General features: G+C 41.9%; 1 protein-coding gene across 1 annotated transcript in view; it reads right to left on the bottom strand.

Moving 5' to 3' along the window:
- Positions 1 to 331: 331 nt before the first annotated feature.
- LOC119401564 (solute carrier family 26 member 6) overlaps positions 332 to 12,454 on the bottom strand; it is a 45,441-nt gene continuing 33,318 nt past the window's right edge. The window contains exons 9-20 of the mRNA XM_037668464.2: positions 8,390 to 8,543; positions 7,332 to 7,445; positions 6,640 to 6,717; positions 6,416 to 6,511; positions 6,015 to 6,121; positions 5,746 to 5,815; positions 5,407 to 5,516; positions 4,689 to 4,749; positions 3,870 to 4,100; positions 2,193 to 2,247; positions 1,971 to 2,080; positions 332 to 629 (exon numbers count right to left, since the gene is read on the bottom strand). Coding sequence (XP_037524392.1) covers positions 600 to 629; positions 1,971 to 2,080; positions 2,193 to 2,247; positions 3,870 to 4,100; positions 4,689 to 4,749; positions 5,407 to 5,516; positions 5,746 to 5,815; positions 6,015 to 6,121; positions 6,416 to 6,511; positions 6,640 to 6,717; positions 7,332 to 7,445; positions 8,390 to 8,543 — 1,216 coding nt within the window. The 3' untranslated portion in view covers positions 332 to 599. The remainder of the gene's footprint in view (positions 630 to 1,970; positions 2,081 to 2,192; positions 2,248 to 3,869; positions 4,101 to 4,688; positions 4,750 to 5,406; positions 5,517 to 5,745; positions 5,816 to 6,014; positions 6,122 to 6,415; positions 6,512 to 6,639; positions 6,718 to 7,331; positions 7,446 to 8,389; positions 8,544 to 12,454) is intronic.

Here is a 12,454-nt window from a genome sequence, read left to right as displayed (position 1 = left end):
CTATCAATAAGAAAATTGTGGGCTACCCTGGAATCGAACGTGGGTTCAATTTCAGGATGGTCCGTTTCTGGGAATAGCGCCCGTGTCCTAGTGCTTAACCACTAAATACTTAACAGTACTTAACTCAGTACTTAACTAGTACTTAACCACTAGTACAGGTTAAGCGACCACAGCGAGTATCTTGCAGTGGTCGTACCTCTATTAACACGACGCATTCGTGAGATGTGTGGTGTGAAAACAAAAATTGCGAATAGTCACGTGAGACAGCTTACAGTCAGCATGCTTTTTTTTATTTCACAGACATGCTTCCACAGTCACGAGAAGCGGGCTACAGGGGCACGTGTTGCGTAGAAACGCCTTAATGTTAAAACGCGCTGATGCAATACTAAATACAACTAAAAGAATGACCACGTGCATGAATGTATCCACTGGGTGTGGATTGTCACAGATGCTTCTGTAAGTCTTTGGCATATGCATTGTTGTGGCTGCCCTCAGACTAGTCAGCGATGAGAATGTTTTCTATGCTGTATGTACAATGTCTCCACTTCAGGGGCAGACGCAAGCAATCTTGCCGCCTTTGCGTTTCCGTCCGTTCATCTTCATGTAGTTGCAAAGGCATACGGTTGCTCCTAATAGTGAAAAAAAAACAATCATTCAATACTTAATTCCACGTAGTATATTAGGCCGACTAACAAGCAATAAATTGACTACATTTCCATTATAGCAATTCCATTTTATATTTATTAGAAACTGCGGCGGCAAGACAGCCTAGTTTGCTGGCTTCTTTTCAATTTATTTCCCGCCCTACGTTACAGAACTGTTGTATCCATTAGCGGCATTTAAGGAAGATGTTTTGTACTCTTTAATGTATATTTCTACCCATAGTTCAATGATTGGGTAAAGACTTGACAAAATGTCCGCGAGCTTCTTGGTTCAGCTACGTCACATCCAACTACAAGTCACGCCTATATTGCAAGGCAGAACTTCGGTAGATAATATATAATAATATAATTGGGGTTTAACGTCCCAAAACGACGACAAGATTATGAGGGACGCCGTAGTGAAGGGCTCCAGAAATTTCCACCATCTGGGGTTCTTTAACGTGCACCTAAATCTAAGTACACGGGCCTCAAACATTTTCGGCTCCATCGAAAATGCAGCCGCCACCGCCGCCGCCGCCGCCGGGATTCAAGGGATCAAGGAAGCTTGAAGAGATTGAAAATAATTGAACAAGTAGTGTCGCTGGAAGAAGACGTTTCGAGAAGACCACTTGTAGAAACATAGCTCCACCGACTGTTCAAGCATTTTTCATCTATCTTGTAGTGATTCTCGTATTCTTTTTGGGACACACTAGTTTGTAATAATCTTGTATCTGTGTATTGTTCTGTTACTACGCAGTCTCGCTTTTTGTTTAGTGCCCGTTTGTCATCGAATTTTCAGTGTTATTTTCATTTATAAATACTAGAATCCCTGGTTGGGATTTTGGTAGGGTCGGAGAATAGGTAATGCATGATCTGGTTCAGCGAAATTTGTAGAACAAATAGTAGGCGCAACCGGGTCTCATATTTCACGAAACCGGAAACAGAATGTGGCACTGAAATGCTACAAACAAAAACGAAAATGCAGTTATACATCCATTAACACGCATACACACGCATACACATATGTATTGCAATTCTCAACGCGATTACGCACATATTGAAAGGATATACATGCATATACGGTTGCATGCATGCATCTACTGTTTCAGATCTAAGAGTCATTCTTGCCTATTATTTTTGGTCTGTAGTTAACCGCATGTAGATTCCCCGGAGCAGCCGATCGCAGACATCAGTACGTGCTCAGCAATACAGGAGAAGCTCCAATTTTCCTTAACATTTAGTGCGAAAATTCTGAACACGTTTGGACTTTGTTGAAAACCAATGGTAGCGAATCTATCTTGTAGTGATTGCATTGCGGATGATACTTACGTTTTCTGGTTTCCCTGCATGCATAACGGCATCATGCACGGACGGGTAGAAGTTGGAAGCCGGAATTTCTTCCAGCACTTCACCCTTTTTGAGCATCGAATACACGGGTGCTATGAAGACAAAAAAAAAAGCGATAGCAATGTCATTTGCACAGAACGACAGAGCGTCCCTTGTACATAACGTGCTTCGAGTCACACAAGGTTCAAGAGCACGAAAGCTTACCAGAGCAGCAGGCAATGTAGATCACGATGTTGATGCTTCGATATTCCTTCAAGACCTGCAACGACACAAAACGTTGTCCAAGCGACTGTTGAATGAGCAAGCAATTTGCGGAAGTTCCCTAATATTAGCACAATTGTTTTTCAGATGCATTACTTTTATGAATTGTCCGCACAATAATTTCCAGATATCCGCTTCAAATAAACTATAGCTTACTTACCTAGGCAACAAAGTAAGGAGTAAGAATAACAAAAGAATGGCAAAATATGCATACTGAAGTATGTTCTTTTGCCTTTCTTATATTGTAAACACACAAATGCGTGTGCTATGTAGGCCCTCCTTTTTTTTCTTTTGCTGTTGTGAAGAAGCTAGGATTGAATTAGCTACCGTTTTCGAAATTTGCTGCATTTCAACCTTTTCACCTCGTACCCTTCTTTGCATTTCATTACCAACTTGTTTACTTTCACGCCCCACTGCGTTTTATCTTCATCCAATTTGCTTCTTCATACATCACTCCCGAGTTTTTATCGCATAAAGAGCGTGTGTGTTTTTAAATACAAAGACGGCGGTTTACTGCAGTGAGAGAATGGTTAGACATCAATTTAAAAATATAATCTTCCACCGCTATAATGAGAGAGAAAGAAAGGAATATGATGAAAGGTAGGGAGGTTAACCAGACGAGTATCTGGTTTGCTACCCTGCAATTGGGGTAAGGGAATAGGGACTAGAAAGCGGGAGAAGGAGAACAATCTGTCACTGAGGCCAGATGTTCTTTGACATACACAACCTCAGTGCTCTTGTCCTCGACAGAGAAACCATGGCCTTTAAAAGGGCCGTGGACGAGTGATGGTGATTACTGGGGCGCTGAAAACACCGGGTTAAGGACCTCCAGCACTGCCCATGACTTGCCCTAGAAACACAAGGACCTTGTTGCGATGCTTCGGGCTCTTATAGCCACTATGGCCACATGGGCGGAAGGGAGGGCAAGGGGGTGAAGAGCAGACCCCCTTGTGTTCATGTCGGAGGTGCGGTGGTACACCATTGAAAGTGTCCCTCTTTGAGATTTATCGTTCAGACAAGATGTAGCCTGATTATGCTGGTCAAATGCATCTCCTAAGGGTTCATTACCCACACTTTACAAAACATTTCGTAATCAACTTCTTTTTCAACTTCTGCTTATTTTGAGGTGCTACCTGTGTTCAATACCCTAAGCTCTGTAAGACTATTGAAATTGCAGCTGCTGTTAGACCGCTTTTACAGAAGGCTCAACAGTACAATAACATTACGTCAGGTATGAAACCATGCTCATATTTTAAAGCATGATTTGAACTTTTATATTATTAAAAACAACACCTAAATTTGTAAAAGCAAAATGGCCGCCATGACAAGGTCTGTGTCCTTCCTTGTGATTTTCCGAATTTAAGACACTACGCATGCTCTTGAATGAGCTAAATACTACGACAGCCCGAACTTCTCAGCTATAGAATATAGCTGATATATTCAGCTGATAGCTGATATCAGCTATCATATCAGCTGATAAGCTGGTGGCTGATATCAGCTGAGAATATTGTTGATAGCTATATTCTATAGCTGAGCAGTTCGGGCTGTTATTCGGGCTGTGTATTCTATATAGCTGAGTAGTTCGGGGATTTATAGAATGAGGGTGCGTGATCCGCTTGCCTGCTTCAGGACCACGGAGCTGGAGCCGTCCACGAAGGTGACTCGAGAGAAGTCGAGTACGACGTGGCTTGGAAGTTCGGTGGTTGAGGGCGTCGACGGAGCGGATAGAGACGAAGCCGACGAAGAATCTCCGTCGACGCGCACCTTAGTCGATAAGTTCATAGATGGCAGGGTGACAATGGAATCGTTTAGCTCGTCATATATAGGTGGGCTCGGATCCACGGCGTTCACCTGTGAATGAAGGAACAAAATCGGTTTTATAACTTGTCAGGGTGTAACGAGTGGGCATGTTGGTGAATATTCATTTAAAAGGTATTTACAGAGCATACAAAAATTGAGAAAAACGTGATGGGATAGACTAAGGCATAAAGCACCGACTTCCAACTGGATTGATTTCGATGAAAAATGCATGTATATATGACGAGAGGAAGAAGAAACAAGGCAGGACAGTGAAGCAAAGAGCTGACACACCATCTGATACATCTATATAGATATTTAACAACTCTCCCTAGCTTCAGCCCTTGCTTAGTAAAGATCCATTACGACAAAATCAGCACATTGAATTAACACGAGAAAAAAACACGAGGCAGGCTGTCGGAGACAAGACAGGCTCTCGACGTACGAGTTTCACGAGTAAAGCCATATGGCAGGGCCATCAGAAGTGTACTTGTCAGAAATCACAGAACAAATTATCGAGCGTGTGCTCCTTTTAATTGCCCTCATATTGCGCAACAATTAGGGGCACAAGCTTTACACAAAAAGAAGTTCAAGGTCCACTCTTTCTTAAGCACACTTGAATGAATATAAACTTGCACTCACCCAGTACAATGGCTTACCGGTCGTGGCAGCAGCTTCCTTCTTTCTGGCTGCAAGCACTTTGCTGTAGTAATAGGACAAAAATTTCATTATGACCCACGACGAAACTCTGACGCACTCCACATCATAAGCTTTCTAGCTGAATATTTCCAAGTCAATAAGTTAAGACCATGTCCCTTAGTCTCTATGGCTTGTTCGCGCCTCGGCATTCCACTTCTTTCAAAGAGTGAAGTGTTGCATATATCTATAAAATGACGCTACGTGTACTTTACGTAGTGCGCTGTTACCGAAAATGGCTGCATGCCCGACGGTGTAGAGCATAGCGTCATTCACATTTATGTGCAAGCTTGCATGAAATCTTATACCGTGCAAGCTTATACAAAAGCTCCTAACAACGGCAATTGTTACAACGAATTGGCATCTAAACTTGTTTTTCTCCTTGTCTATGCTGTTCGTTTACTTCTCTTTCTTTCCTCTGAATTCCTCCTTGCTGAAAGAGTATGCAGGCGTCGTGTTCCACTAGGTGGCACTTGTCAGCCTGCTCCTTCCATATTTCATCTATGTGTGCGTGTACAAAAGTGAAATTATAGTGATAATCTAAACAGAAAAAAAGACACCTTATATGCCAGTGAAGGCGTGAAGGTAGTAGCCATAAAGTCTATGTCTCAACTTCACAATGGCCGCAGTATTTTTGGTATCACCGAATGACTGCTCAGCTTACCGCACTCGGATCAGCGTTCTCCGGGACAGCTCCGCCCTGAAGAATTCCGCGTTGGCGAAGTGCAGGGGTCCGCCAAAGTGGAACACTTTTACTCCGGGAACCTCTTGTGCCTGGTAAATTCGAATGATATCACGGCCTCAGAGAACTTATCGCACCAAAGAAAACGACCAGATTCGTATTTAAAGAAACGCCAGATGTTAATGAGAGTTGCCTAGACATGGAACCAAGGCTAGAGAATTCCTAAACTCCTACATGAAGAGATAAATATCCTTGAACAGGGGGTGTCGACGGAACCAAAGTTCCAACAAGACCACTTGGCGGCGTTGATCGGCAACTTACCACTCCATATTTCTTGACTGGGACGAAGTAGTCAGTGTTCGGAATTTGTCCGAGGATGCATGTGCTTGGCCTGGAACAGAAGAGAGGTGAAGAAATCTTAATCAAGTCCTGTGGTGGATAGAAAAGTCAAGTACGTCAAATGCTTATGTTCAAGCTTTGATGCTGCCTTGACACGCTAACGTAACGCTAGTTAGATGCATTTACAGATGTTTTCGGTCTGCGTCGGCTCTCTTCTATACCTTAGCGCCTAACAATGTGACGGTCATTACCTTTGTATCTTGTAGACCAGAGTCAGCAGTGAGTACACTACACCAATGACCAAACCGAGTTGTACTTCCACGAACACTGTCGAGAAGAAAGTCACGAGCCAAACTTGCTGTAAAGTGCAAAATCAAACAACATGATCAGAAATCCACAAGATAAAATATGCAGCATTATCTTCTTATATAGCTTAGTTAAAAATAGATTACTTTTGTAGAGCCCGAAGAATGAAATTGTGAACACAGTCGAGAAAACACAAGGTCTAGGGTGCCAAAAATACTACCTTTGAGCTTTATATTGTTCTATGCTACATATTTAGTTACAGAATAAAGGTAACCTATGCCTGTCTATGTTAAGATTTAGTTACGCAACATTAAAGCGTACACCCTAAATGCAAACTCATCCTTACTCCGTCAATCTTGGAGATCTTCCAGTAGTTGTAGAAATCTCTGACTTGCATGAAGACCTTCTTCAACGACACGAAGATGATCGATGCCAGCACCGCCTACAAATAGCGTAAGTGTCGAATGAAGCACTCTAGAGTCATTTCCCACACCAAAATTATTAACCACGCCGAACGTACATCACAAAAATCATATGGCATTATTAGGCAAGCGCAACTTCAATACTTACCACAGGCAGCTTTTCAAGGTAGCTTCCAAGGTATAGGAGTGTCAAGGCAATAAGGACAGTGTTGATGATGCTTACGAGCTGAAATGCAGAACAGAGCAGGTATGCACCGTGGCTGCCATTGAACATTTGCTGTTGCCAGAAAAAACGTCAATTTCATCTCTGTACATTAGGCTCTATATTCGCATTCATTTTACAGTGAACACTGCTCTTCTTTTGTTTCCCGCACTAGCTTGCACCTCCGACTTCAATTCTACACCAGTGAATAAACTATTCTTCCTCTGTTACCACATTAACTTTTGCTTGTGATCACACTGGTTTCCGTTTCTGATCATATTACATGTATCTGTGATCCACCTGTCTCCATCTGTGATTACATTACTTTGTATTTGTGAAGATAGTGGTTTTAATCTGACTGTTCGCCAATGATTCCTTGTAGCACCGCTATTCATCATTCGATCCCTCCATTTAATCTAGTTTGCGCACTTCAATTTATACCTCCTTAATTAAACTAGCGCGTAATTTTCCTTTAAAAAAGCAACGAACAATTGGCCTAAGCACTGATTTCTGTGTGCTCCGTGACAAACCAGATGAAAAAAAGCTGTCGACCATTACTTCGGTTCACTCACATCTATACCTCAGATATAGAAGCGTCGAAACAAGGAAAAGATCACGAGCGCTAAAGTCCACCTTACCTGTGTCTTTCCACCGGTGTTGTCTTGGATGGAACTTCGCGGCACAGACGCGCCACTTGGAAAGCAGTCAAGGAAACTTCCGAAGAAGTTTGACATTCCAAGCGCCAGCAGCTCCTAAAAAAAGGAGAGCAATGACAAAGTTTCGCGGTACATTGCGTCACAACTGACTTCACAAAAATTTGTTGCCCAGTGGACGTGCCCAACTTTTATTCTCATTAAGAATTAGTGCTGCATCATGCTGCCTTCCTTCCGAAAACGTATGTGGGAATACTCAGAAAATACGTTGTACAACCGTACTACTTCAGCACTAACTGTAAATAGCGTGCTTGGGCATCGCTGTTCCTAATTGCACAGTCAGTGAATCGGTAGCCTGCCCAGAACACATCTGAATATATTCATAAGACAGCTATAAAGCGATATAAACCTTATTAAGACAATCTCCACAAAAAGATGCACACTAAGTGGTCTTACGGATGTGAGGGCACCGAGTCGAGCTGAATCATTTGAATGTACTTTGCCACAGTATGTCTCGATTACTTTAGCTTAGTGTCTTGTATTTCTGTTCATACTGTCAAAAATCCGCTGAAGCTGCCGCAGTACAGTACACACAGAATCGCAGCCGTACATTTATACCTATTCATGAAGTTGTGTCAAGCATTTTTTTTTTCCAACGACCTACACTGCCTGCGCTGCGCATATTCTGTGAGAATTGGCTTCCTCTGTGTGTTTACTTTATGCAGATGTGTTGGGAATGCAAGTTTACGGAATAAAACAGCGCGTTTGAAATATCTATGACGCATTTAAATTCGAACGTTTCTGTGAAAACACCTTGGTAATAGTAATTTCTGAGGTTTTACGTGCCAAAACCACGATATGATTGAGGCACGCCGTAGTGGCGGGCTTCTAGCAAATTCCTCTCCATTGAAAATGAGACCGCCGCGGCCGGGATCGAACCCGCGGCCTTCGGGTCGGCAACCTCTGTAGCGCCGCGGCGACCAAAAATACTTTGGTGCAGAACTTTATTTCTGTGTTGCTCTATTTTACACTCATGTCCTCACCTGATTTGGCACAACCTCGTATCCGTGGTTTCTGGCGAAGATCCGTCCCAAGGACACCGTGACAGCGAACGACACAATCGCAATAGTAAGTGCCGGTACGACCACTTTCGTCACAAGGGACAAGTTCAGGTCTGGCAGACCCATCGTCGGAAACCTGAAAACAAAAGGTGAATGAATGTACAGTCATGAGCAGTGCTGGGCAGTATCGAAGATACATGTATCTTCGATACTATCTTAGATACTCCTTGGGTATTTTGTATTTGTATCGCGATACGTCTCGCAAAATGAGTATGTGTATCTGTAAATCCGATACATTCAATAATGTATCGCGTATCTTAAGATACAAGATACTGCTATCGCAACAACACCGTTCGAAACAGTTATCGCTGGCTGAACTCCGCTTCTGAAGCTGGTACTGGCGCTACTAAGCCACCTGAATAAAACTAAGGGCAGCGACATAAATTTATCTTTCTGCCAGAGTCCTCTAGTGAGGTCAGGTGATGAGGTCTGCGCGTCCCTATTGGTGGAACAGAGTCAAGTGGCAGCGCTCGAGCAGTCTCGACACAAACACGCGCGCGAACGTCTACACCCAGCCCACGTAGTTCTTGTTTTCTCGATTTTTTTAGTTCTATTTGTGTCAGTTCCATGACACTTTCTCTTAGCCACGGTTCTGTGCCGCGCACTCTAATGAGCGCAGCGTCTGTCACGGAAATTCTTATGCCGCTTTCGTGTAGTTATTGAAAATTCTCTTGCGTGGTGCTTCGTATCGAAATCTGAAGAATGCAAGAACGGAGTTGCTTCGCGTCTCATGGCTCACACACCAGCGACTTGAAGGACGTCGTGGATGTAAGTTTGCCTTACGTACGATGACATTGGCTTATATGCAGATAATGTTCTAAGGACTATAGCTCCACCGATACCGATGCTCGATCTATTAGAACAAGCCCTTACCTAGCAAAAGATATCTCGGTGTACCGTATCTTTTTCTTCTTGCTATCTTTTTTGAAAGTTCTTTTGAAATCATAATTTGATTGTTAGCACAAACGCTTTCTTATCTGCGCTTCTTTTAGATATGATACATTTCCTAGGTCTCTATTGTTTTTTCCGGTGTTGTCGATGAAATATCTCTTTTGTAAAGGGCCTCCAAAAGAAGCCCTGTGCTTTGTTGCTACTTTTAAATGCCTGCGTTATATTTGCTACCGTTTACACATTTATACTTAACTTAAATTTACTGTTCTGCCAAGGAGATATGGAAAACGAATATATAGTTATGTGGGCGTGCCTTGAGTATACACTAATGATAATATTTGAGGTTTAACGTCCCTAAACCACGCTATGATTATGAGAGACGCCGTGGTGGAGGGACTCGGAAATTTGGACCACCTGGGGTTTTTCGACGTGCACCGAAACCTGAATACACCGGCCTCAAGGATTTTTGCCTCCATCGAAATTCGTCCGCCGCGGCCAGAATTCGTTCCTGCGACCTTCGGGTCAGTAGTCGAGCACCATATCCACTAGGCCCAGCGGCGGGCTTTGAGTACAGTATAAACCATCCTAGTTTACCGCTTAGTAAAATAGTGAAATTGAGTTTTCATTATAATAATGGAAATTATTAGGAGCTATCTTATAGATGTTAGATGGGGGATTCGAGAAACATTTATACCAAATGCACCGTTTTTCTCATGAGCGTCCGAACTAGTATTTTCAGGCAATTTCGCATAGGCAGCTAATTTTCTATTGTCTTACCTTAACAGGTAAGCTGACGATACTTCATCCTTAATTAGCACAGCTAATAGTGGTCCCGCCTGCATCGGGTTTCTATACTTATTCACATTGAATGTTTTGATACAGAACCCCCTGTCTATTTCACTTAAATTTTTTTCCCTTTTTAGGCCTCCCTGATATTTTTTTTACTATTTACTAGTCGCCAGATCATCGGAGCTGTAAGTGGCAATAGCACGAATAGCGGCGGCGTCCTGCGACGCTTTGTGCAACTATACTGCCATGCGCTCTTATTTATTTTGGTGTGATTGCGTTTAAACAAAAAAAAAACTGTTAGTACCACTCAGCGCAAGCCGCGCCGCAATGTTTCGGGTGCTTCGCAACTTTTTCCAATTGTTCTGTTAAAATGCCATGTAAGCGGCCTTATTGTTAAACTTGCCATTTTGTATGCACTTGTATTTTGTTTATTATGTTGTGTAAATACTGCTTATGTACAAAGTGCCAGGTTGATGTTACTTTTATGTTCTGTATTAGTTTTTTTTACTATGATGAGCAATCATAGCATCTGTAGAGTGCCCACCTGTTATGGTCTCAGTAGAGACTGGCAGTATTGCAAATAAATAAATAAATAAATAAATAAATAAATAAATAAATAAATAAATAAATAAATAAATAAATAAATAAATAAATAAATAAATAAAATTATGCGCAGGACGCGAGTAGTCTAGTTTAATCGGGAGCTTGCGCGAGCTCCTGTGATAACGCTGAAAGCTTTGATCCCTGATGTATGAAAGACGATGCGTTCCGCCGATGATCAGATTGCCGACGACCGACGAATGTGATCGCCGCTACCACCATGGAACGTGCTTTGCTTGTACTTTCAGTTACTTGGTTTTCTTGGCTCAAGTTAGCTCAGTAAAGAGTTTCGTTTCTACAATTTGACTGCCGCCTTCATATTCGACGCTATACCACGTGACACTACAATACGTCTGTGGCGTTTCCTGGTTGCACATGTTCTTTCGTTGAGAAAAATTGTTCAAAAATTGCACGTTCGTGAGTATATTGATAACGAACGCTTTACACTCGAAGGTACGTAAAATATGAACAGTCATTTCTGTTTTATGTCCTCTACATATACACTATGCGTCATAAAAAATGTCGCTACCAGCTTTGTTGCTGCTGTACACCTGTCCGGGGATCCAGTATTGCGTAGCGGTGGCTTACAGACAAGGTAAATGTCCACGCCGGTATTTTCACCATGGTGACAAGGCTTCTTATTGAAGTTCTTTTAATTGGATGGCAACCTGCTAGCTGGTCGGCAAGCTGAGCACCGACTCCCATCAATTACAAAAAAAAACAAGCAAGAATCGCTGTCAGCGAAATTTATAAAGAGGTGTCCTGTTAAGCAATTTAAACAAATCCCAGTAAGTTATTTCGGAATTGAGCTATTGTACTTTGAGCAAGAAGGACAAAACTTGTAAGACACTAAGAGACATTTCATTCAAATGAAGCAAGGTTGGTCACAGTTAATCAATTTCAAGCAGACATTTTTGTGCATTGAGTTTGCTGCTACTATATATCGATCTATAATAACAAATTTGCGAATGTATCGAAGTATCTTAAGATACAATTGGAAAGTATCGTATCGGATACAATTATTGCGGCAGTATCTTGTATCTCTATCTCAAATACTTTTTGCCTCAGTATCTTGTATCGTATCGCGATACAATTTCAAAGTATCTTTGCCCAGCCCTGGCCATGAGCAATATGAAATAGAACACCTAATAAATGTTTAAGCAAAGCCTTCTATGTTCAGGTACGAATGTGATGTATTGATTTGCAAGAGATACATTTCAGCTGGAACATTTAGCGTTATGGACACTTCTATATTTTGCAAATGCGTTCAGCCACGAAGTCCTCTTGAAGGCAATTTCGGTGTTCCCTTTCGTATTTCTCAAGACCGTACAAGTCACAATATTCACTATTATCTTAAGTATGACAAATCAGTTCCCCGAAAGCCATGGTGGACGAATGCTGTTAAAAGGATAAATAATTCTTTAGTCGACATATTTTATCATATCCAGCAACGTGGGCAAATGAGAATGCGAAATTCTTATGCCTGGTCCCTCAAACATCAGAAGCAGTCAAAATTCAGGGACAACATAAAACAATTCAGGAACAGACTAATGTGTAAGGAACAGTGTACCATGTAACACTTCTATAGTCTATGTTCAATTACTTAACAGTATGTTGCACATTACTGTAATACAATTACCCTAGTTACATTCTTTCAACTGCACATGTTAAGTTGCATTTGTTTTTGTCGAGAAGATATATTTAAGT

This window comes from Rhipicephalus sanguineus, chromosome 8 (genome assembly GCF_013339695.2).
Source record: "Rhipicephalus sanguineus isolate Rsan-2018 chromosome 8, BIME_Rsan_1.4, whole genome shotgun sequence".
Classification (NCBI taxonomy): domain Eukaryota; kingdom Metazoa; phylum Arthropoda; class Arachnida; order Ixodida; family Ixodidae; genus Rhipicephalus; species Rhipicephalus sanguineus.
The sequence above is the reverse complement of the archived record's forward strand: the minus strand, read 5'-3'. Positions and strand labels throughout refer to the sequence as shown.